The sequence below is a fragment of the Gigantopelta aegis genome, chromosome 5 (assembly GCF_016097555.1).
Source record: "Gigantopelta aegis isolate Gae_Host chromosome 5, Gae_host_genome, whole genome shotgun sequence".
Lineage (NCBI taxonomy): Eukaryota > Metazoa > Mollusca > Gastropoda > Neomphalida > Peltospiridae > Gigantopelta > Gigantopelta aegis.
The window spans coordinates 36,738,201-36,763,848 of NC_054703.1; the positions used below are offsets into that span (position 1 = coordinate 36,738,201).

The 25,648-nt window shown below is 39.1% G+C and overlaps 1 protein-coding gene across 1 annotated transcript in view; it reads left to right on the top strand.

Annotated features, from left to right (window-relative positions):
• Nucleotides 1–25,648, top strand: part of LOC121373714 (coadhesin-like) — a 42,049-nt gene that overhangs the window by 4,579 nt on the left and 11,822 nt on the right. The window contains exons 2-11 of the mRNA XM_041500453.1: nucleotides 275–289; nucleotides 1,081–1,221; nucleotides 7,448–7,462; nucleotides 12,207–12,407; nucleotides 14,697–14,888; nucleotides 15,844–16,035; nucleotides 19,204–19,395; nucleotides 20,351–20,542; nucleotides 24,058–24,249; nucleotides 24,541–24,732. Of these exons, the coding sequence (XP_041356387.1) occupies nucleotides 275–289; nucleotides 1,081–1,221; nucleotides 7,448–7,462; nucleotides 12,207–12,407; nucleotides 14,697–14,888; nucleotides 15,844–16,035; nucleotides 19,204–19,395; nucleotides 20,351–20,542; nucleotides 24,058–24,249; nucleotides 24,541–24,732 (1,524 nt within the window). The remainder of the gene's footprint in view (nucleotides 1–274; nucleotides 290–1,080; nucleotides 1,222–7,447; nucleotides 7,463–12,206; nucleotides 12,408–14,696; nucleotides 14,889–15,843; nucleotides 16,036–19,203; nucleotides 19,396–20,350; nucleotides 20,543–24,057; nucleotides 24,250–24,540; nucleotides 24,733–25,648) is intronic.

Genomic DNA, 25,648 nt, shown 5'->3' on the forward strand with positions numbered 1-25,648 from the left:
CAGCCTTTAGCAAATCTGTAAAAATATAACTGTCGTGGAAATGGGGGTAGGGTCACAAAACGGGTGGATACACATAGAAAACTGTGAGTCCTGTAATGGGATGTAGGTGGTACGAATTGGCCAAATGTTGGGTCCTGGCTTATGGACCATGTAGTCAAACATAGGTCATTTACAGATGTGTCTTCAATATCTGTTAGAGTACTACAGAATATAACACAGTCAATAACGTTAGTGTCGTTGTTAAATATTGATACTGTTATTTTATTAATTGCAGGTATGTTACCATCAGGTAAGTTATACGTTTCTTTTTTTCACACAAAGTTAAACTTCATGGTATACGTGGTGCTGTTATTTGTTACACACACGCGCACCAATATACACACATACACCAAAAGACACATAAATCCACTAAGTCTAAAAAAAGTGAATTGGAATAAACCTTTGGCCCTAAATGTAAACGTTAAAGGGGCCAGTTAATTCTAGACGCCCTCTCCTGTTAATTTAATATAGCAAAATTAAAAAAAAGAGAATAACAATATCTTGAACACGATCTTTAATGTCTATGTCTATGTCAGTGCCAATTGGTCTTATATGCACATTCACAACAAGTTGTTATAGCGCACGTCTGTCTGCTTAGATTCTAACGGCTGCCAGCTATTTCGACCAGGTTTTGGGGACGGAGAAGGTGAGATCACACACACTGTCGAGTGCAAGGGAGCACGGGCAGTACGAACCAGGGTCGGGAGTGTACGAAGTGTTTGGTGGTGCAGACGTTGCACTCTTTCCACAAGAAATTATAGTTCTTTTTGAAAATTGTGCACTTAATTTGAGTGGTTTGGTGTAAACGAATATGGCGGGATAGTGTGATGTAGGTGTAGCCCGAGTTGAACCTACTTGGTTGCAGTGGCTTAGAGAGGGGGGGGGGGGGAGGACCAGGGGGCCGCTGCCCCCAATCAAACTTTTTTGTTACTGCATTCATTTTTTTTAAATAGTGTGGGTTGCCTCCCCCAATATAAAATCCTGGCTACGCCAGTAGTTGGTTGTGCACAATGTCCTGCACAGTGTTCAATCTTGTTTCAGAGCCTTATTGTCGAGGTGGAGGGAACGTCATTTACCATGAATGCAGTGTCACTTGTGGACAAGGAATAACGAGATGGGAATATATATGTGACGGTAACAGCCAGATACGTACAGTCAGATGCCACGAAGGTGCCTGTCCAAGTAAGAGTCAATCAAAGTGTGTGACAGTAACACATAATACGACATGTGTGACAGTAGCACATAATACCAAATGTGTGACAGTAGCATATAACACAAAATGTGTGACAGTAACACATAATACGAAATGTGTGACAGTAACACATAATACGAAATGTGTGACAGTAACACATAATACGAAATGTGTGACAGTAACATATAATACGAAATGTGTAACAGTAGCACATAATACGAAATGTGCGACATAACACGAAATGTGTGACAGTAACACATAATAGGAAATGTGTGACAGTAACATATAATACGAAATGTGTGACAGTAACACATAATACGAAGTGTGTGACAGTAACACATAATACGAAGTGTGTGACAGTAGCACATAATACGAAATGTGTGACAGTAGCACATAATACGAAGTGTGTGACAGTAGCACATAATACGAAGTGTGTGACAGTAACACATAATACGAAATATGTGACAGTAGCACATAATACGAAGTGTGTGACAGTAGCACATAATACGAAATGTGTGACAGTAACACATAATACGAAGTGTGTGACAGTAGCACATAATACGAAGTGTGTGACAGTAGCACATAATACGAAATGTGTGACAGTAGCACATAATACGAAATGTTTGACAGTCGCACATAATACGAAATGTGTGAAAGTAGCATATAATACGAAATGTTTGACAGTAGCACACAATACGAAATGTGTGACGGTAACACATAATACGAAATGTGTGACAGTAGCACATAATACGAAATGTGTGACAGTAACACATAATACGAAATATGTGACAGTAACAGCTAACAACATGAATTAAAAACATGTTAACACTCGAATATCCTTCTCTAGAATCAACAAAAAAGGGAGCCATGACTCTTCACTTCTCGACATATCTCCCCCATCCCCGCCTTGTTTTAGAAGCCAGTAATCCACACGTACCGGCAACAGGAACATTGTTGTGGACAATTATTGCATGGCGACACTTTCCACTGTTAATTTACACTGTCAATCCATCCTCATAAAATCACCGTGTATTTTCTTAACTATAACTCAACATTGGAAATGAAGCATCCTAAAGTCGGAACCTGAAAGAATACTAACTACTAGTATTCGTCCTATTTTCAAAGGGAATACAATTTGCTACATGCCTTCGTTTGTCTGATTTCTTAAGCATCTGTCTGTCGTTTGTGGAAAATGTCCCACACATCATGCATTCCTGGCTCTTCTTTCCCATCACCAGAACCATTGCATAAAAGCTGATCAATGGTACTGCACTTTCTAAAATAGAAGGAAGAAGGAAAGAAAGAAAGAAAGAAATGTTTTATTTAATGACGCACTCAGCACATTTTATTTACGGTTATATAGCGTCAGACATATGGTTAAGGACCACCCAGATATTGAGAGGGTAAACCCACTGTCGCCAATCCATGGGTTGCTATTTTCAATTAGCAGCAAGGGATCTTTTATATGCACCATCCCACAGACAGGGTGGTACATACCACGGCCTTTGGTATGCCAGTCATGGTGCACTGACTAGTGGTCCATGAGCCAGAGGGGTCGGCCGGTACCATTTGGGGGGACGAATGCACATAGTGATTTTTGTCAAGGTCTACATCCCTAGGAATGGAAAATTTATGATACCAATGCAGGACTCACAGCTTTCTGTGTGTATCTACCCATTTTGTGACCTTACCCCCATTCCCACGACAGTTATATTTTTACAGAATTGCTAAAGGGTGACTATATTAAAAGCATTGAAAAATATTTGTCAGGGTATTTAAGAATATAAAATTTGGAGGATTGAGAGATAATGGATTGAATAATTCAGATATATTACCAATATTGAAATCCTTCGAGGATTAGGGTCTAATATAACACGTTTATGTAGCATTACAAAATACAATTCACACAGTTTTATTTTTCAGTCGAAATTTAACATAAAGTTTAGGCTCAGCACCTCAAATATTCTCTTTAAACGTTCTAATTACAACAGAAGCTCATTTGGACATCTAGTTATTATTTGCATCCTAAAAATAAAGTTTTGTAATTACACATTTTATAACCCTACCCCTATTTCCTCAACAGTTATATTTTCACAGACATGCTGAAGGATGACCATATTAAAAGTTGGATAAAATATTTTTCAGGGCATTTAGGAAAACAAAGTTTGGGAGATAATGAATTGGACAATTCAGATATATTACTAATATTGAAATCCTTTGAGGATTAGGGTCTCATATAACACGTTCTCTGTAACGTCACAACATACAAAAATTCACAGTTTATTTTTCAGTAGAAATTTAACATAACGTTTAGGCTCAGCACCTCAAATATTCTCTTTAAATGTTCTAATTATAATAGAAGCCCATTAGGACATCCACTTATTATTTACATCATATAAATAAAGTTTTGATGCAGGATTTGCTGTGTAATTACACATTTTATATCCCTACCCCTATTTCCTCAACAGCAATATTTCAAATGAAATTGTTAACAGTCACTAAATAGAACACATCATAAAATATTTATCAGGACGGTCAAGGCTAAAATAAGAGAAGAGCAAGTTAGTGGAACATGAATTGCAGAAATAGAAGCAATCGTGTGATCCCTAGTTGGTTAGGGTTTCAAATAACACTTTTATTTTTACATTACGTAGTGCAATTTTCACCATTTCTCAACAATAATTTCACTTGAACTTGTTCTGTTTCAGGGAATTTATTGCACACAAATCTATATTAGGCTGCTAAATACTATTTATAGTAAAGTTTGTTTTATTTAACGAAGCCGCTAGTGCAGATATATTTTTTTATCGTATTATCGGCTATTGGACGTCAAACATATGGTCATTCTGACACTGTTGTTTTTAGAGGAAACCCGCTGTCGCCACATAGGCTGCTCTTTTACGATAGGCAGCAAGGAATCTTTTATTTGCGATTTCCACAGGCAGGATAGCACAAACCATGGCCTCTGTTCAACCAGTTATCAACCACTGGTCGGTGCAAGTGGTTTACACCTACCCATTGAGCCTTGCAGAGCACTCACTCAGGGTTTGGAGTCGGTATCTGGATTAAAAATCCCATGCCTCAACTGGGATCCGAACCCAGTACCTACCAGCCTGTAGTCCGATGGCTTAACCACTACGCCACCGAGGTCGGTATAAATACTATTTAGGTCCTGCATGTAAAGTGAATTTGACGTTATATGTTGATGAGATGTCATTAAAATGATCTCTCAGACTAAAACCGATTAAAAGTCTACATTATTGATTTAAACCCCACATTGATCATGTATTTATTGTTATAGTTGTAATATATCCATGTCTACAAAGGTATTATTGTTCAAAATTATATCTTTGTACAGAGTCCATGGAAGATACTAACATATCATAACATGACCACACACATATAGGCATACTGTTGAATCCACAACTTAAAAGATTAAAACAACACATTTTTATTATATTCACGTTTACCTATTTGTTAATTGCATTAATACACTGGTAAGTGATTCAGCTGTACACGTTTCCTAAAATTTAATATTAATGCATTACTATCTTCATAATTATGTTGAACTAATACAGACATTGAAAATAATATGACATGGTGTGTCATATTCCCTGCTGAAGACAAATGATAGAGCTTTATGTCTCCTAAAACGAGAGGCTACCACAAGTTAGCACTGCAATATTTTTCAACCACCATTCAGCCCAATAGAGACGAATATATCTTGGGACAACATTGATAGACTGGAGGTGGCTCTCACTGGTGGAGCAAATGTTTGAAATGTTATGTTCCTGGTGCATGTGTTGGACCAGAGTCACTGGTAATGGATCGTACTAATGATAAAACAAAACCTCAAACATTTAGCTAAAGTTGCTTGAAAACAAATAACCTCATTTGGAGGCTAGCACGACAGACACACACAGATAAATGGAAAATCCAAAGTCGGACTGAATTTGGTATGAGTACCAGAGATTTCAATATGAACCATCTCAAAGATACCTGCCTACTATCAATACATCTTGTTCCGAGCCGACGACTGTATTTCAAATTGTGAACCAGAACCAAAGCATCTCGGAATAAAACTACCTTTATAAACCATTGCCGTACTGATGAATCAAATAGTTTGCAACGGCATAACGACAGCTACGTCATTATTATCTTAAGAACGGAATCATTCTTAATGCTATAGGTATCATATGATGGTGATTTCAAGGCTTGTACATAGTTATAGGGGTATATGATTGCTGAAGACGTAATTAGTTGAGTCCTTGAAAGTTAAGATGTATAACCATGTACAAGTATATTATGAAGCTCTAAAAGTCTTATGAGACCAGCCTGGTCAGTTTACTATTTGGGCAAAAAGCCAACCAAAGGAAAGACCTAGCATGGTTAAAGACTGAAAATTTGACAGCCTAACAGTTTGCCAAGTTTTAGCTTAATTAAACAATCTCTGGAAAGATTTATTCAAATGTCTGTTCCACAGAAATGAATTTTGTTCAGCATTTTTGATGCCTCACATTACATAGATACATTGCTTAGCCTTCTACGAGCATCTCATGTGGAAATTGCACTTAGAGCTATTAAGTTAGTGATTCCATGGTGCTCTGCTTTGACAAGCTGTATTATAGGACATACACGCCAACGTATTAAGCACACAACCCATCTTCCAATTGAACACCCTGAATTTTATCACAATTCTTCCCTTTCTTCTTCAAATGGAGAAATTCACTTCTCATACCACTTTCAATATCCTGCCAGGATATATTTTTGTTCTGTGCAAAGAAGGGCAGACTCGAAAGTTTAACTATGTAGGGATTGTTTGATAAAACATACACAACATACAATCAACCAGATTGCAATGTAGAATATGACCCAGTAACACCAAGTGCCGTTAGCCTGGAAAATAGAAACCGAAGAAGACTGTATATAGCATCTATATAGACTGGTATAATGTTGATAATTGAAGATTTTGACAACCACGTTGAAGACAGTGATGAAAATGTAGCACATAAATTTTTATATCTGCAAAATATGCATCCATCTTTATCATGACATTTTTAGTCTATCAAGGCAATGTATGCATTTCCAACTGATTTATTGTTTCGACTCAGTCTTGTACAACAATATGGTTTTAAACAATCTTATTATCACCTGCATGTAACAGAAAATATGTGATTAAAGAACATTTTAAGTTAACAGGAACCTTTAATGGGTTTATATTAGAAAATAATAAAAGTTGTATTAATATAATGCTTGGGAGTCCAAGAAACATTCAGGTATATTAAAGCCCTAAACTTCAACTGAAATTACTGTTGTAAAATAGCAAAAATTGCATTACCTAACATTAAACAAAAAGTGTTATGTGAGACCCTAACCTTTTTATGATGTCACTGTTGCTTCAATTTTCAGAATTATATCCCATTAATTCGTCTACATTTAGGTTTGCCGTGCATATCTTAATAAATATTATATGGTGTTTTTCTTTAGTTATCCTGTTAACAGTCCCTTTGAAATACAGCTTTTGAGGAAAGGTGTAGGGTTATCAAAAGGATCGTTACACAAAACCGCTTCCAAGAAAACTTTATATATAGGATGTAAATTTTAACTATATATCAAAACAAGCTTCTGCTGCAATAAGATCCTTCAAAAAGAATATTTGAGATGCTGTGCCTAAACTTTATGTTAAATTTCGGCTGAAAAATAAAACTGTGTGAATTGTATTTTGTAACGTTACAGAAAAAGTGTTATATGAGACCCTAATCCCCAAAGGATTTCAATATTTGTAACATGTCTGAATTCTCCCATCCATTAACTCCCAATCCGCCAGGTTTTGTCTTCCTAAATGCCCTGATAAATATTTTACAATGATTTTAATATAGTTACCCTTTAGCAAATCTGTAAAAATATAACTGTCGTGGAAATGGGGGTAGGGTCACAAAACGAGTGGATACACACAGAAAGCTGTGAGTCCTGCAATGCTGTCATAAATTTTCCATCCCTTGGGATGCAGGCCTTGACAAACATCTCTATGAGCATTCGTCCCCCTAGGTGGTACCAATTGGCAAAATTTTGGGTCCTGGCTTATGGACCATGTAGTCGAACATAGGTCATTTACAGATGTGTCTTCAATATCTGTTAGAGTACTACAGAATATAACACAGTCAATAACGTTAGTGTCGTTGTTAAATATTGATAGTGTTATTTTATTAATTGCAGGTAGAGAACCACAAGGTAAGTTATACGTTTCTTTTTTCACACAAAGTTAAACTTGATGGTATACGTGGTGTTGTTATTTGTTACACACACACACACACACACACACACACACACACACACACACACACGTACTCATGCAGACACACGCGCACCAATATACACACATACACAAGTTAAAAAAAAAGAAGTGAATTGGAATAAACCTTTGGCCCTAAATGTAAGCGTTAAAGGGGCCAGTTAATAATAGACACCCTCTCCTGTTAATTTAATATATGAAAATTAAAATAAAAGAATAACAATATCTTGAACACGATCTTCAATGACTATGTCTATGTCAGTGCCAATTGGTTTTATATGCACATTCAGAACAAGTTTTTATAGCGCACGTCTGTCTGGTTAGATTCTAACGGCTGCCAGCTATTTCGACCAAGAAAGGAAAGGTTTTGGGGAGGGAGAAGGTGAGATCGCACACAGTGGCGAGTGCAAGGGAGCACGGGCAGTCCGAACCAGGGTCGGGAGTGTGCGAGGTGTTTGGTGGTGCGGAAGTTGCACTGTTTCGATAAAAAATTAAAGCCAAAAGTAAATGCGCACATTTTAGTTCTTTTTGAAAATTGTGCACTTAATTTGAGTGGTTTGGTCTAAACGAATATGACGGGATAGTGTGATGTAGGTGTAGCCCGAGTTGAACCTATTTGGTTGCAGTGGCTTAGAGAGGTGATTTCAAGGCTTGTACATAGATATACGGGTATATGATTGCTGTACACGTAGTACTTGAAGTAAAGATGTACAATCATGTTCAAGTATATCATGAAGCTCTAAAAGTATTATGAGACTAGCTTGGTCAGTTTACTCTTTGGGCAAAACCAACCAAAGAAAAAACCCAGCATGGTTAAAGATTTGTACCAAATGAAATGTGGCAGCCTTGTAGTTTGCCAAGTTTTAGGAGAGTTAAACAATCTCTAAAGATATGTATTCAAATGTCTGTCACACAGAAATGAAGAGTTTTGAACGTTTTTGATGTCTCACAGTTACATAGATGCATTGCTTAGCGTTCTACGAGCATCTCATGTGGGAATTGCACTTTAGGGCCATTAAGTTAGTGATTCCAAACGTTTAAAGGGATTATGACTATAAGTACTGGTAGTAAGCCTCGTTCAATGCTGATTAAATGTATTTGTTGAGAACATCTGTACTGCATAGACAGTTTCAGTGGATACTTACTGCCTTTGACTTGATGAAGAACAATGCTATGCAGTCTAGTTTCAAGGGTGAATGACTATATGTAACAATAAATCTCATGACAAAATCAGAACACGAAAAGATGAAACATTTGCCATTTCTGACAAAACATTAATTGAAAACCAATCACTGTTTGTGTGCATCACTGAGCTGGCACAAGGCATAATTTTCAGATATCCTTTAACTTTCTTTGGTACCTCTATAATGGGCCTCGTTGCAAATGAAATGAGCAGATAGTCTAACAGAAACGTTGTAACTATTGTTGATGGTCTTGACTTAGTCCAGGTAGTAAACAGTGATTATGTTAAGTGTTTAGCGGTAAAGCATGTTAATATTGTGGCTGGTATATATCATGGGACTTTTATTAAGAATCAGGTTACAAATATCAGCAATTTAAATAATCTCCTAGTCAAAGAATGAACGAAGGCAGTGTACACACACACACTCCAAGGGAAAGTGTTTTGATAACAAATATTAAATCAATATCCAAGGTTATGTGCCATCCGGTGTTTTCAAGTTGGCTGATGCTTGCTATTGCATGCAGCTCATACTGCAATTGAAGGATACAAGTAAGTTGCCTTTAGCTCAGTAGACAGAAACTATATTTTGTGCTTGGCATTCTAAGAGATCCCTGGAGTTCCATTGCTCTCACAAATGTAATACTGAAACTGGTGCAAGTATCGTTGAATCTGTATTGACTATCAAAATGTGTGTAGAGTTGTATACACTAGGGGTTACACTGCCAGTGTACCCAGGAATCAGAACTGTCTGTCTAATTTGAAACCTTTCCGAAACATAACCAAATGTACCAATAAATGTTCACTTCGTCTATTTGTATCACACTTCGTCCCTTTCTTCTTGAAAGGGAGAAATTCACTTCTCCTACTTTTTCAATTCTCGATTAGAGCCTGCCAGAGTATGTTTCTGTTCTGTGCAAAGAGGGGCAGAATTGAAAGTGTAACTATGCAGGGATTGTTTGATGAAATATACACAACATGCAATCAACCTCAAAATACACCAAGCGTAACTACGTAGGGATTGTTTGATAAAACATAGTATTTACGCAACATTCAACCAACCAGATTGTAATGCAGAGTATGACTCAGTGACACCAAGTGCCGTTGATACAGGCTGGGCGATAAAAACAGAAGAAGACTACTATAGTATACAGCATCTATATAGACTGGTATAATATTCATAATTGAAGATTTTGACAACCAGGTTGAAGACACTGATGGAAATGTACTACAGAAATTTGATATCTGCAAACTATGCATCCATCTTTATCATGGTATTTTTAATCTATCAAGGCAATGTATGCATTTCCAAGTGATTTATTCTTTCGACTTTTTTTGTACAGCAATATGATTTTAAACAATAATACTTATTATCACCAGCTTGTAACAATAAATATGTGATCAAAGTACATTTTAAGTTGACAGGAACCTTTAATGGGTTTATATTAGAAAATAATAACATTTATATTAACATTTTTTTTTTTTAAAGCCATGCTCATGTTAATAACTTCATCAGCAAATAGCTTAACAAATGCTTTATATATGGAATATCTAAATAACCTTTAATGGGTTTATATTAGAAAATAATAAAATTTGTATTAATATAATGCTTGGTAGTCCAACAAACATTCAGGTACATTAAAGCCCTGAAAAAGTGTAAACCTAAACTTCAACTGGAATTACAGTTGCAAAATGGCGAACATTGCATTTCCTAATAATCAAACAAAAAGTGTTATGTGAGACCCTAACCTTTAAATGATGCCACTATTGCTTCTATTTCTCAGATTTATATCCCATCAACTTTGTCTACCTTTAGGATTGCCATGTATATTTTAATAAATATTATATGATGTTTTTATTTAGTTATCCTGTTAACACTTCCTTTGAAATACTGCTTTTGGGGAAGGGGGTAGGGTTATTAAAAGGTTTGTTACACAAAAACACTTTAAAAAACCTTCATATATAGCATGTAACTATTAACTAGATGTCAAAACAAGCTTCTGCTGCAATAACGTCCTTCAAAAAGAATATTTGAGGTGCTGAGCCTAAACTTTATGTTAATTTGTTACTGAAAAAATAAAACTGAATTATATTTTGTAACGTTACAGAAAAAAGTGTTATATGAGACCCTAATCCTCAAAGGATGCCAATATTGGTAACATATCTGAATTCAACAATCCATTACCTCCTCATCCTCCAAGTTCTGCATTCCTAAATGCCCTAACTAATATTTCACAATGCTTTTAAACTAGTCACCTCTAAGCAATTCTATAAAAAATATAACTGTCGTGGAAATGGGGGTAGGGTCACAAAATGGGTGGATACACACAGCAAGCTGTTAGTCCTGCAATGTTATCATAAAGTTTCCATTCCTAGGGATGTAGTCCTTGACAAGAATCAATATGAGCATTCGTCCCCCCCCCCCCCCCCCCCCCCTCAGGTGGTACCAATTGGCCAAATTTGGCTCATGGACTATGGAACAAGATTTCCAAAACATGACATAATACCAAGACAATCAAGTAATAAGATTTGGAACTGCATTTTGAGAAGCAGCTGTTTTGGCCAAATCTGTGTGTCTGTCTACTTCAGTGTTGGCAATTTTCACCAAAGGACCTTTCAGTGTATGATGTGTTCATTCTACTGAGCTGGCCTCTGGGCAACCAGCTGATGTAGCAAATTAAGGTTTCTGATGCGTATACGACCTCATTACCGTCAGAGATTAATGCATATGTATATAAAAACTGCGCATTCTGTGCTTACCAAACGGTAGTCAAAGATTCCCACTATAATACAGCAACAATCGTACGTTAGACATTAAATACCTTTACATCGATCGTTTTCGACTTTCCTGATAACAAATCGTTCAAACGGTAATTACCAATACACACACTGCAGGGAAGGAAGGACGGAAATGTCTTATTTAACGAATCACTCAACACATTTTATTTACGGTTATATTGCGTCAGACATATGGTTAAGGATCATACAGATATTGAGAGGAAGCCCGCTGTCGCCATTTTATGGGCTACTATTTTCGATTAGAAGCAAGGGATTTGTTTATATGCACCATCCCACAAACAGGATAACACATACCACGGCCTTTGATATACCAGTCGTGGTTCACTGGCTGGAGCGAGAAATAGCCCAAATGGCCCACCGAAAGGGATCGTTCCTATACCGACCGCGCGCAGCAAGCGAACACTTTACCACTGGGCTACATCTCGTCCATAAACTACAAGAAGACACTCGTCAACAACTATATATTTAACGGGAATATTATTAAAACGGCGTGCTGTCGGGTTTCTACAAGTGAATATACAGTGATCGACTTTTCTCACCTCAGTCTAGCATTCTACCACTCAGTCGTGCTGAGTTGTCGTTAAAGATTCATTCATTTATTCATTCTCAATTACATCCCGCCATAGATTGACAGAAAACCACAAGACTCAAATGGTGTACACGATCTTCTTAACAGCCTCGGTTATCAGGTAGTTCGTTTCTAGTTTCAGTTATTAACGGAGGTTGGAGCAGTTGGAAGTTAGATCGACTGGGTGTCTGCAGTGGCAGGTGCGGTGTGGGATATCGGACACGATATGAGATACGAACGTGCACCAACCCAGCTCCACGAAATGGCGGCACAAACTGTGGAACAGGAAACAGACGAAGCTTAACAGAGTCTTGTGACACAGGAGTCAAATGTTCAGGTAAAGATAGTTCATCTTTCAAATACACGTCATTCATGGCAGTATATTATAGTATGAAACAAACATTCAAGTGATCTATAATGTTTAATAATTCAGATATTTGACTGCATTAGTAAATGAGTCATTTCTTTTCCCAAAATGGGATTATTTCACCAAATTAACATGCATTTTGTAATCTTCTGTTTAGCTACTTTTGTAGAACATTTTGGTACCAAAAGTATTTTCGTATTTGTAAAACATTATATTAACTCCAGTCACCGAAAATTTCAATCAGTTGCACTGGATAGAGGGACCACAATTTTGATCTGTAGCATATAAAGGCAAGATAGTTGACGTCAAGTATCAAGGGAGAAAGGAAATGCGTTATTTAACGACGCACTGAACACATTTTATTTACCGTTATATGGCGTCGAACATATGGTTTTAAGGACCACACAGAAATTGAAGGAGAAAACCTGTTGTCGCCACTTTTCGATTAGCAGCAAGGGATCTATTATATGCACCATCCCACAGACAGGATAACACATACCACAACTTCTGACCTAGACGTCAGTACCATTACTTTTCATAAAGAAAACATGTTCCCAGTTCAGAAAATATATGACACCAAAGTATATCGTTCCGTGTACGCTTTTTGTTTCTATTTGCTCAATCCCTCTGACTAGTAGCCTGTTATAACCATGTAACTAATATCCAAAATTTTATGTACGTCCAACAATGAAAATGCGCGAGCAACACGTGAACGAATTTAATGTTCTCGCAATGCTATATTGTATTCAGTTTGGTCCGACTATGCCAAATATCTATTTCCGCAGAACACCACACCTTCCACACATATTGTCTTTGAAACATGGACGCCATTTTTTCGTATTTAGGTGGGCTTCTGAAATGGCCATCACATATTTTCATATAGTTCAAACATCAGGCTAACTGAAAATCACAGTGATTTTAGTCCCTCGATTTGGTAATGAAACCTAAGCATTCAAGCTGTGGCTCATCGACTCTCTCTAGATGTTTTATTGACGACGTGCAACCCATCTCCTCCCTACAAGACATGCACCTTAACAACCTCAGCGAGGCAACACACCACCATTTGTCGTGTCGTTACTTGTGTAGCAGCTTAATATAGTCCGGTTTAGAAAATAGTTCCTCATAAAAAAATACTACACAATTCTGACATGTTTTTTTTCAACAAGTAGGTTGACCGCTGTAGTACTTAAAAAAACCTCCATTGGTTTGAAGTTACTTGTTATAATGTAGTACTAACTGACAACAACTGTACAAGTGGTATGGTGTCACTTGTATAACAGCAACACGGGGCGGTACTCTGATATGAGGATGGTTGACTGAAACATTTCGTGGTCTACTTATGTTGGTTTTTTTACACAGTACTTGTCAGTTGAAAGCACTCGTTAAAATTAGTAGTCACATGACCATCTCGATAGTGTTGGATTTTTCACAGAATATATTCTGACATAAGAATTGTATTGAACCGCATGGAGTAATTAACGGTGGTGTGGAACCTTAAAACGAGAATAACAATTTTAATACGTATTACACCTAGATTTAGTGCACCACTAATCTTAATGGCGAGCCAAGATTGAGTGCACCGCTCAATTTAATGGCGTGCCAATATTCAGTGCCGCTAAGCTTAATGGCGAGCCAAAATTGGGTGCACCGCTAAGCTTAATGGCGAGCCAAGACCGAGCGCACTGATAACTTTAATGGCGAGCCAAGATCGAGCGCACCGCTAACTTTAATGGCGAGCCAAGATCGAGCGCACAGCTAAACTTGATGGCAAGCTAAGATCGAGTACACCGCTAACTTTAATGGCAAGCTAAGATCAAGTGCACCGCTAAGTTTAATGGCGAGCTAAGATCGGGTGCATCGCTAATCTTAATGGCGAGCCAAGATTTAGTGCACCACTAATCTTAATGACGAGCTAAGATCGAGTACACCGCTAATCTTAATGGCGAGCTATGATCGAGTACACCGCTAAACGTAATGGCGAGCCAAGATCGAGTACACCGCTAAACTTAATGGCTTGGTGTAAGCCACATACACCGAGTGTCTTGAGTATGTGACTCGATATGACCAATGATTAGACGGCAGGCGCCGGGTGACAGGGCCATATCTAGTAGTTTCATACTGAAAGGGACATTATACAAAGGCTTCGCCATTCATCTCTTTATTATCACATTTTGTGTATGTTTACCAAAAACAGTTTTTATCTCTGCCTCATAGAACAAGATGAAAAAAGTAATACAATGAGATCATTTCTCATTCCAGTTAACGGAGCCTGGACCGCGTGGAAGCTAGATCAACTGGGTGACTGTAGTGTCACGTGCGGTGTGGGATCTCGGAGAAGATATCAGATACGAACGTGCACCAACCCAGCTCCACAAAATGGCGGCAAAAACTGTGGAACAGAGAACAGACGTAGCTCAATAGAGACTTGTGACACACGAGTCAAATGTCCAGGTGAATATCGATGGCTGGCAACCAGAAATGATTATTGAAACCGGCCTCGGTGGCGTCGTGGCAGGCCATCGGTCTACCGGCTGGTAGGTACTGGGTTCGGATCCCAGTCGAGGCATGGGATTTTTAATCCAGATACCCACTCCAAACCGTGAGTGAGTGTTCCGCAAGGCTCAATGGGTATGTGTAAACCACTTGCACCGACCAGTGATCCATAACTGGTTCAACAAAGGCTATGGTTTGTGCTATCCTGCCTGTGGGAAGCGCAAATAAAATATCCCTTGCTGCCCATGTAGTGGCGACAGCGGGTTTCCTCTCAAAATCTGTGTGGTCCTTAATCATATGTCTGACGCCATATAACCGTAAATAAAATGTGTTGAGTGCGTCGTTAAATAAAACATTTCTTTCTTTCTTTCTGATTATTGAAAGTCAAACATTTGGAAATGGGTGCCTGGTAGTCTTTGAGGAAACCTGCTACATTTTCCCATTAGTAGCAAGGGGTCTTTTATATGCACTGGCTGCAACAAGAAATATCCCAATGGTCCCACCTATGGGATAGACCCTAGATCGAAAGGGCATCAGCCGAGTGCTTCACCACTTGGCTACGTTCCGCCTCATAGAGTAATAGCGTTTTAACGAACCTATTACATTATATACACTCTATATAATTATGAGTTGATATTTTAAATTTTCATTATCGAAAAGGGGGTGGGAAAGCTTTCATTGCTGATAAAATGTCCAAGTTTTGGATTTCATAGTGTTGGCGATGTGCAATGATGGAGTACCTCTTTTAAGATGTAATGGAGTATCCGCAACGTTAACGTTAACAGCTTGTGATTTTGTGGAGGTAATAAATATTTCTAATCGACAGTCAAATGTTCCCTCTATTCCCATGCCTCTACTGAGTGTCTAATCTTTAAATTGCTACTAACCTTGCTGAGATCATTCCTCGTTTCAGTTAAGGGGGGCTGGAGCAGTTGGGGTTATGATCAGCTGGGAGACTGTAGTGTCACGTGCGGTGTGGGATCTCGGAGACGATATCAGATACGAACGTGCACCAACCCAGCTCCACAAAATGGCGGCAAAGGCTGTGGAACAGAGAACAAACGTAACTTGCCTGAACCCTGTGACACACAGGTCAAATGTCCAGGTAATATGATTTCATCTCTAAAAGTGAACACTGCCCTTATAACACTAGTAACTCTAGTCTGTTATACACAGACTGAAAAAGGGGCGGGACGTAGCCCAGTGGTAAAGCGCGGTCAGTCTGGGATCGATCCCGACCGGTGGGCCCATTGGGCTATTTCTTGCTCCAATAAGTGCACCACGACTGGTACATCAAAGGCTGTGGTATGTGCTATCCTGTCTATGTGATGGTGCATATAAAATATCCCTTGCTACTAATGGAAAGCTGTAGCGGGTTTCCTCTCTGAGACTATATGTCAAAATTACTAAATGTTTGACATCCAATAGCCAATAATGAATATATCAATGTGCTCTAGTGATGTCGTTAAACAAAACAAACTTTTTCATACTGAAAAGGATTACGTCTAAATGATGTCAAATACACATTAATATAATGATACAAAAGAAAGGAAGGAATGGTTTATTTAATAACGCACTGAAATCAGTTTAAATACGGTTATACAGCATCAGGGTTATGGTTAAGGACCACACAAATAACGAGAGAGGAAACCCGCTGCTGCCACGTAATGGGCTACTATTTCCGATTAGCAGCAAAGGATATTTTATAGTCAACATCCCACAGACAGGATAATACATACCACGGCCTTTGCTATACCCGTTGTTGAACACTAGCTGTAAAGAGAAATAGCCCAATGGACCCACCGACACCGAATCTAGATCGACTGGATGACTGAAGTGTCACGTGCGGTGTGGGATCTCGCAGAAGATATCAGATACGAACGTGCACCAACCCAACTCCACAAAATGGTGGCAAACACTGTGGATCAGGAAACAGACGAATCTCAACAGTCTTGTGACACACGAGTCAAATGTCTAGGTAAAGATAGTTCATCTTTCAAATACACGACATTCATAGCAGTATATTACAGTATGAAACAAACATTCAAGTGATCTATAATGTTTAATAATTCAGATATTTTACTGGAAATGGGATTAGTTCACCAAATTAACTTGCATTTTTTAATCTTCGGTTTAGCTACTTGTGTAGAACATTTTGGTACCAAATGTATTTGTGTTCTTATTTACCAAAATTTATATTAACTCCAGTCACCGAATCATACGTTAGAACTGAAATTTCATTTAATGGCACTGGATAGAGGGAACACAATTTGATCTGTAGCATACAAAGGTAAGATAGTTGACGTCAGTATCAAGGAAGAAAGGAAATGTGTTATTTAACGACGCACTCAAATGTTTTTATTTACGGTTATATGGAGTCGAACATATGATTAAGGACCACGCAGATATTGAGGGAGAAAACCGCTGTCGCCACTTTTCTATTAGCAGCAAGGGATCTTTTATATGCACCATCCCACAGACATAATAACACATACCACGACCTTTGACCTGGACGTCAGTACCATTACTTTTCATAAAGAAGACATATTCCCAGTTCAGAAAATGTATGACACCAAAGTATATCGTCCCGTGTACATTTTTTATTTCTATTTGCTCAATCCCTCTGACTAGTAGCCTGTTATAACCATGTAGCTAATATCCTAAATTGTATGCGCGTCCGACAACGAACATGCGCGAGCAACACGCGAACGAATTTAATGTTCCCACAATGTTCAGAGGCCTCATATTGTTATATCGTATTCAGTTTGGTCCGCCTACGCCGAATATCCATTTCCGCAGAGCACCACACCTTCCACACATATTGTCTTTGAAACATGGACGCCATTTTTTCGTATTTAGGTGGGCTTCTGAAATGGCCATCACATATTTTCATATAGTTCAAACATCAGGCTAACTGAAAATCACAGTGATTTTAGTCCCTCGATTTGGTAATGAAACCTAAGCATTCAAGCTGTGGCTCATCGACTCTCTCTAGATGTTTTATTGACGACGTGCAACCCATCTCCTCCCTACAAGACATGCACCTTAACAACCTCAGCGAGGCAACACACCACCATTTGTCGTGTCGTTACTTGTGTAGCAGCTTAATATAGTCCGGTTTAGAAAATAGTTCCTCATAAAAAAATACTACACAATTCTGACATGTTTTTTTTCAACAAGTAGGTTGACCGCTGTAGTACTTAAAAAAACCTCCATTGGTTTGAAGTTACTTGTTATAATGTAGTACTAACTGACAACAACTGTACAAGTGGTATGGTGTCACTTGTATAACAGCAACACGGGGCGGTACTCTGATATGAGGATGGTTGACTGAAACATTTCGTGGTCTACTTATGTTGGTTTTTTTACACAGTACTTGTCAGTTGAAAGCACTCGTTAAAATTAGTAGTCACATGACCATCTCGATAGTGTTGGATTTTTCACAGAATATATTCTGACATAAGAATTGTATTGAACCGCATGGAGTAATTAACGGTGGTGTGGAACCTTAAAACGAGAATAACAATTTTAATACGTATTACACCTAGATTTAGTGCACCACTAATCTTAATGGCGAGCCAAGATTGAGTGCACCGCTCAATTTAATGGCGTGCCAATATTCAGTGCCGCTAAGCTTAATGGCGAGCCAAAATTGGGTGCACCGCTAAGCTTAATGGCGAGCCAAGACCGAGCGCACTGATAACTTTAATGGCGAGCCAAGATCGAGCGCACCGCTAACTTTAATGGCGAGCCAAGATCGAGCGCACAGCTAAACTTGATGGCAAGCTAAGATCGAGTACACCGCTAACTTTAATGGCAAGCTAAGATCAAGTGCACCGCTAAGTTTAATGGCGAGCTAAGATCGGGTGCATCGCTAATCTTAATGGCGAGCCAAGATTTAGTGCACCACTAATCTTAATGACGAGCTAAGATCGAGTACACCGCTAATCTTAATGGCGAGCTATGATCGAGTACACCGCTAAACGTAATGGCGAGCCAAGATCGAGTACACCGCTAAACTTAATGGCTTGGTGTAAGCCACATACACCGAGTGTCTTGAGTATGTGACTCGATATGACCAATGATTAGACGGCAGGCGCCGGGTGACAGGGCCATATCTAGTAGTTTCATACTGAAAGGGACATTATACAAAGGCTTCGCCATTCATCTCTTTATTATCACATTTTGTGTATGTTTACCAAAAACAGTTTTTATCTCTGCCTCATAGAACAAGATGAAAAAAGTAATACAATGAGATCATTTCTCATTCCAGTTAACGGAGCCTGGACCGCGTGGAAGCTAGATCAACTGGGTGACTGTAGTGTCACGTGCGGTGTGGGATCTCGGAGAAGATATCAGATACGAACGTGCACCAACCCAGCTCCACAAAATGGCGGCAAAAACTGTGGAACAGAGAACAGACGTAGCTCAATAGAGACTTGTGACACACGAGTCAAATGTCCAGGTGAATATCGATGGCTGGCAACCAGAAATGATTATTGAAACCGGCCTCGGTGGCGTCGTGGCAGGCCATCGGTCTACCGGCTGGTAGGTACTGGGTTCGGATCCCAGTCGAGGCATGGGATTTTTAATCCAGATACCCACTCCAAACCGTGAGTGAGTGTTCCGCAAGGCTCAATGGGTATGTGTAAACCACTTGCACCGACCAGTGATCCATAACTGGTTCAACAAAGGCTATGGTTTGTGCTATCCTGCCTGTGGGAAGCGCAAATAAAATATCCCTTGCTGCCCATGTAGTGGCGACAGCGGGTTTCCTCTCAAAATCTGTGTGGTCCTTAATCATATGTCTGACGCCATATAACCGTAAATAAAATGTGTTGAGTGCGTCGTTAAATAAAACATTTCTTTCTTTCTTTCTGATTATTGAAAGTCAAACATTTGGAAATGGGTGCCTGGTAGTCTTTGAGGAAACCTGCTACATTTTCCCATTAGTAGCAAGGGGTCTTTTATATGCACTGGCTGCAACAAGAAATATCCCAATGGTCCCACCTATGGGATAGACCCTAGATCGAAAGGGCATCAGCCGAGTGCTTCACCACTTGGCTACGTTCCGCCTCATAGAGTAATAGCGTTTTAACGAACCTATTACATTATATACACTCTATATAATTATGAGTTGATATTTTAAATTTTCATTATCGAAAAGGGGGTGGGAAAGCTTTCATTGCTGATAAAATGTCCAAGTTTTGGATTTCATAGTGTTGGCGATGTGCAATGATGGAGTACCTCTTTTAAGATGTAATGGAGTATCCGCAACGTTAACGTTAACAGCTTGTGATTTTGTGGAGGTAATAAATATTTCTAATCGACAGTCAAATGTTCCCTCTATTCCCATGCCTCTACTGAGTGTCTAATCTTTAAATTGCTACTAACCTTGCTGAGATCATTCCTCGTTTCAGTTAAGGGGGGCTGGAGCAGTTGGGGTTATGATCAGCTGGGAGACTGTAGTGTCACGTGCGGTGTGGGATCTCGGAGACGATATCAGATACGAACGTGCACCAACCCAGCTCCACAAAATGGCGGCAAAGGCTGTGGAACAGAGAACAAACGTAACTTGCCTGAACCCTGTGACACACAGGTCAAATGTCCAGGTAATATGATTTCATCTCTAAAAGTGAACACTGCCCTTATAACACTAGTAACTCTAGTCTGTTATACACAGACTGAAAAAGGGGCGGGACGTAGCCCAGTGGTAAAGCGCGGTCAGTCTGGGATCGATCCCGACCGGTGGGCCCATTGGGCTATTTCTTGCTCCAATAAGTGCACCACGACTGGTACATCAAAGGCTGTGGTATGTGCTATCCTGTCTATGTGATGGTGCATATAAAATATCCCTTGCTACTAATGGAAAGCTGTAGCGGGTTTCCTCTCTGAGACTATATGTCAAAATTACTAAATGTTTGACATCCAATAGCCAATAATGAATATATCAATGTGCTCTAGTGATGTCGTTAAACAAAACAAACTTTTTCATACTGAAAAGGATTACGTCTAAATGATGTCAAATACACATTAATATAATGATACAAAAGAAAGGAAGGAATGGTTTATTTAATAACGCACTGAAATCAGTTTAAATACGGTTATACAGCATCAGGGTTATGGTTAAGGACCACACAAATAACGAGAGAGGAAACCCGCTGCTGCCACGTAATGGGCTACTATTTCCGATTAGCAGCAAAGGATATTTTATAGTCAACATCCCACAGACAGGATAATACATACCACGGCCTTTGCTATACCCGTTGTTGAACACTAGCTGTAAAGAGAAATAGCCCAATGGACCCACCGACACCGAATCTAGATCGACTGGATGACTGAAGTGTCACGTGCGGTGTGGGATCTCGCAGAAGATATCAGATACGAACGTGCACCAACCCAACTCCACAAAATGGTGGCAAACACTGTGGATCAGGAAACAGACGAATCTCAACAGTCTTGTGACACACGAGTCAAATGTCTAGGTAAAGATAGTTCATCTTTCAAATACACGACATTCATAGCAGTATATTACAGTATGAAACAAACATTCAAGTGATCTATAATGTTTAATAATTCAGATATTTTACTGGAAATGGGATTAGTTCACCAAATTAACTTGCATTTTTTAATCTTCGGTTTAGCTACTTGTGTAGAACATTTTGGTACCAAATGTATTTGTGTTCTTATTTACCAAAATTTATATTAACTCCAGTCACCGAATCATACGTTAGAACTGAAATTTCATTTAATGGCACTGGATAGAGGGAACACAATTTGATCTGTAGCATACAAAGGTAAGATAGTTGACGTCAGTATCAAGGAAGAAAGGAAATGTGTTATTTAACGACGCACTCAAATGTTTTTATTTACGGTTATATGGAGTCGAACATATGATTAAGGACCACGCAGATATTGAGGGAGAAAACCGCTGTCGCCACTTTTCTATTAGCAGCAAGGGATCTTTTATATGCACCATCCCACAGACATAATAACACATACCACGACCTTTGACCTGGACGTCAGTACCATTACTTTTCATAAAGAAGACATATTCCCAGTTCAGAAAATGTATGACACCAAAGTATATCGTCCCGTGTACATTTTTTATTTCTATTTGCTCAATCCCTCTGACTAGTAGCCTGTTATAACCATGTAGCTAATATCCTAAATTGTATGCGCGTCCGACAACGAACATGCGCGAGCAACACGCGAACGAATTTAATGTTCCCACAATGTTCAGAGGCCTCATATTGTTATATCGTATTCAGTTTGGTCCGCCTACGCCGAATATCCATTTCCGCAGAGCACCACACCTTCCACACATACTGTATTAGAAAAATGGCCGCCATTTTTATTTCGTATTTAGCTGGGCTTCTGAAATGGCCATCACATATTTTCGTACAGTTCAGAGATCTGGCTAACTGAAAATCACAGTGGCTTTTAGTCCCTCGATTTCGTAATCAAACCTAAGCATTCCAGCTGTGGCTCATCGACTATCTCTATATGTTTTACTGACGACGTGCAACCCATCTCCTCCCTACAAGACATGCACCTTAACAACCTCGGCGAGGCAACACACCACCATTTGCTGTGTCGTTACTTACTGTAACAGCTTAATATAGTCCGGTTTAGAAAATAGTTCCTCATAAAAAAAAAAATACTACACAATTCTGACATGCTTTTTAAAATCTTTCTTTGGTGATTACAAGTAGTTTGACCTCTGTAGTATTTAAAAAAGCCATTGGTTTGAAATTACTTGTTATAATGTAGTACTAACAGATAACTGTACAAGTGGTATGGTGTCTCTTGTATAACAGCAACATGGGGCGGTACTCTGATGTGAGGATGGCTGACTGAAACATTTCGTGGTTGACTTATGTTGCTTTTTTACACAGTACTTCTCAGTTGAGAGCACTCCTTAAAATTACTGACTCCAGCCAATACTGATTGCACCGCTAAGCTTAATGGCGAGCCAAGATTTAGTGAATGAATGAATGTTTAACGACACCCCAGCACGAAAAATACATCGGCTATTGGGTGTCAAACTATGGTAATGCAAATAAATAAAGTGATGATCAACATCAATATAAAAATTCAAGACTTAAACAAAAACAGTGTAAAGAACTGTGCAAAAACACAAATATCACAGAATTTTACAGATGCTGAATTTTACTCAAAACTTCAATTTTGTGCTGTATTGGCCATTCTCAAAGACAATGTTACACCCCTGCACCACGGTGAGGTTACAGCACACGCAGGGGAAGATTTAGTGCACCACTAATCTTAATGGCCAGCCAGAATTTAGTGCACCGCTCAGTTTAATGGCGAGCCAATATTCATTGCACGCTAAGCTTAATGGCGAGCCAAGATTGGGTGCACCGCTAAGCTTAATGGCGAGCCAAGATTGAGCGCACCGCTAAGCTTAATGGCGAGTTAAGATCGAGTACACCACTAATATTAATGGCGAGCTAAGATCGAGTACACCACTAAGCTTAATGGCGAGCTAAGACAGAGTACACCGCTAAGCTTAATGACGAGCTAAGACCGAGTACACCGCTAAGCTTAATGGCGAGCTAAGACCGAGTACACCGCTAATCTTAATGGCGTGCTAAGACTGAATACACCGCTAAGCTTAATGGCGAGCTAAGACCGAGTACACCGCTAAGCTTAATGGCGAGCTAAGATCGAGTACACCGCTAAGCTTAATGGCGAGCTAAAATCACCGCTAAGCTTAATGGCGAGCTACGATCGAGTAAACCGCTGAACTTAATGGCGAGCTAAGATCGAGTAAACCGCTAAAATTAATGGCGAGCTAAGATCGAGTAAACAGCTAATCTTAATGACGAGGTAAGATCGAGTACACCGCTAAACTTAATGGCGAGATGTAAGCCACATACACCGAGTGTCTTGAGTATGTGACTTGCTATGTCCAATGATTAGACGGCAGACGCCGGGTGACACAGCCATGTCTAGTAGTTTCATACTGAAAGGGACATTATACAAAGGCTTCGCCATTCATCTCTTTATTATCACATTTTGTGTATGTTTACCAAAAACAGTTTTTATCTCGGCCTCATAGAAAAAGATGAAACAAGTAATACAATGAGATCATTTCTCATTCCAGTTAACGGAGCCTGGACCGCGTGGAAGCTAGATCGACTGGGTGACTGTAGTGTCACGTGCGGTGTGGGATCTCGGAGAAGATATCAGATACGAACGTGCACTAACCCAGCTCCACAAAATGGCGGCAAAGACTGTGCAACAGAAAACACACGTAACTTGCCAGAACCCTGTGACACAAAGGTCAAATGTCCAGGTAATATGATTTCATCTCTAAAAGTGAACACTACCCTTATAACACTAGTGACTCTATTCTGTAATACACATACTCAAAAAGGGGCGGGACGTAGCCCAGTGGTAAAGCACTCGCTTGATGCGCGGTAACTCTGAGATCGATCCCCGCCGATGAGCCCATTGGGATATTTCTCGCTTCAGTCAGTGCAGTCAGTTTTAGAAGACTGGCTGAAAAGAGAAATAACCCAAAGGTCGATTGTTTACTGATATAAGGCGTGTTTTTATTAATGCAGTTATTTTTCTTTTATTTCAGTTAACGGAGGCTGGAGCAGATGGAAGCTAGATCGACTAGGTGACTGTAGTGTCACGTGCGATGTGGGATCTCGGACACGATATGAGATACGAACGTGCACCAACCCAGCTCCACAAAATGGCGGCAGAGACTGTGGAACACAAAACAAACGTAGCTCATCAGAGTCTTGTGACACAAAGGTCAAATGTCCAGGTAACGATATAGCCATCTTACAGGTGTGTCGTTGATTAGAATTGGTGTTACATCAGGTAGTACTAAAACAAATAACTTCCGACTGGGTCAAAGTTGGAGGTGCACCCAACTTTTGATAGAGAAGTGAACACCACAAGTCCTGTGTTGGTTGTAAAAAAGAACATAATGCCATCTGGGTAAAGGTGTATGCAATTTTATTTCATCTAGCTCCACTGTGTCAAGTAGCCTTGTGCTTGAAATATATATGGGTACCTGTGAAAAAAAGTATTCGAATTGTATGTGGAACTAGGCTAGTCATAGACGCTACTCGTTATCTCAAAAATTAGCATCTTGACCCCTCATCTTTCCTGATTCACTTTAAGGGTGAGGGGTGGTAGTATTTATATCCGTGGCGTTTATGTCGATTGATAGGCTGCAGGTAGGATGTCTAGCCACATGTTACTTTTGTTGTCTATGGGATTTGATTTGGTAGTATACACCCTATAGCATATATTCTGTGCATAACAGAAAATATAATGATTTTGTCATTTTATTTAATTAAACTATACTGGTTGATTAATTAGCCGTCACTCGACCATGCAAGTTCACAATGACCTTCACCGTGACAATAATCACTGTACATGGCTCTGAATGGAGTTTGAATCAAAGTTAACACTGAGGAAAAGTTGGTTCTGGCCTATAATTTATACATTTCAAAACACATTTAACATGGTATTTGACTTGTCATATGCAACTGCTCTTAAATATGGTATTATATATAGGCAACCTGAATAAAGATTTTAATAGCAATTTATTTTTATATTAAAAATAGCATGTGCCAATAGTGGGTTAATGTGTTTAGTTTTCATTAACATAGTTAATATTTCATGTATGAAATTCTGAAAACACAATTTTTTTTAGAACTTGATTTTTATTG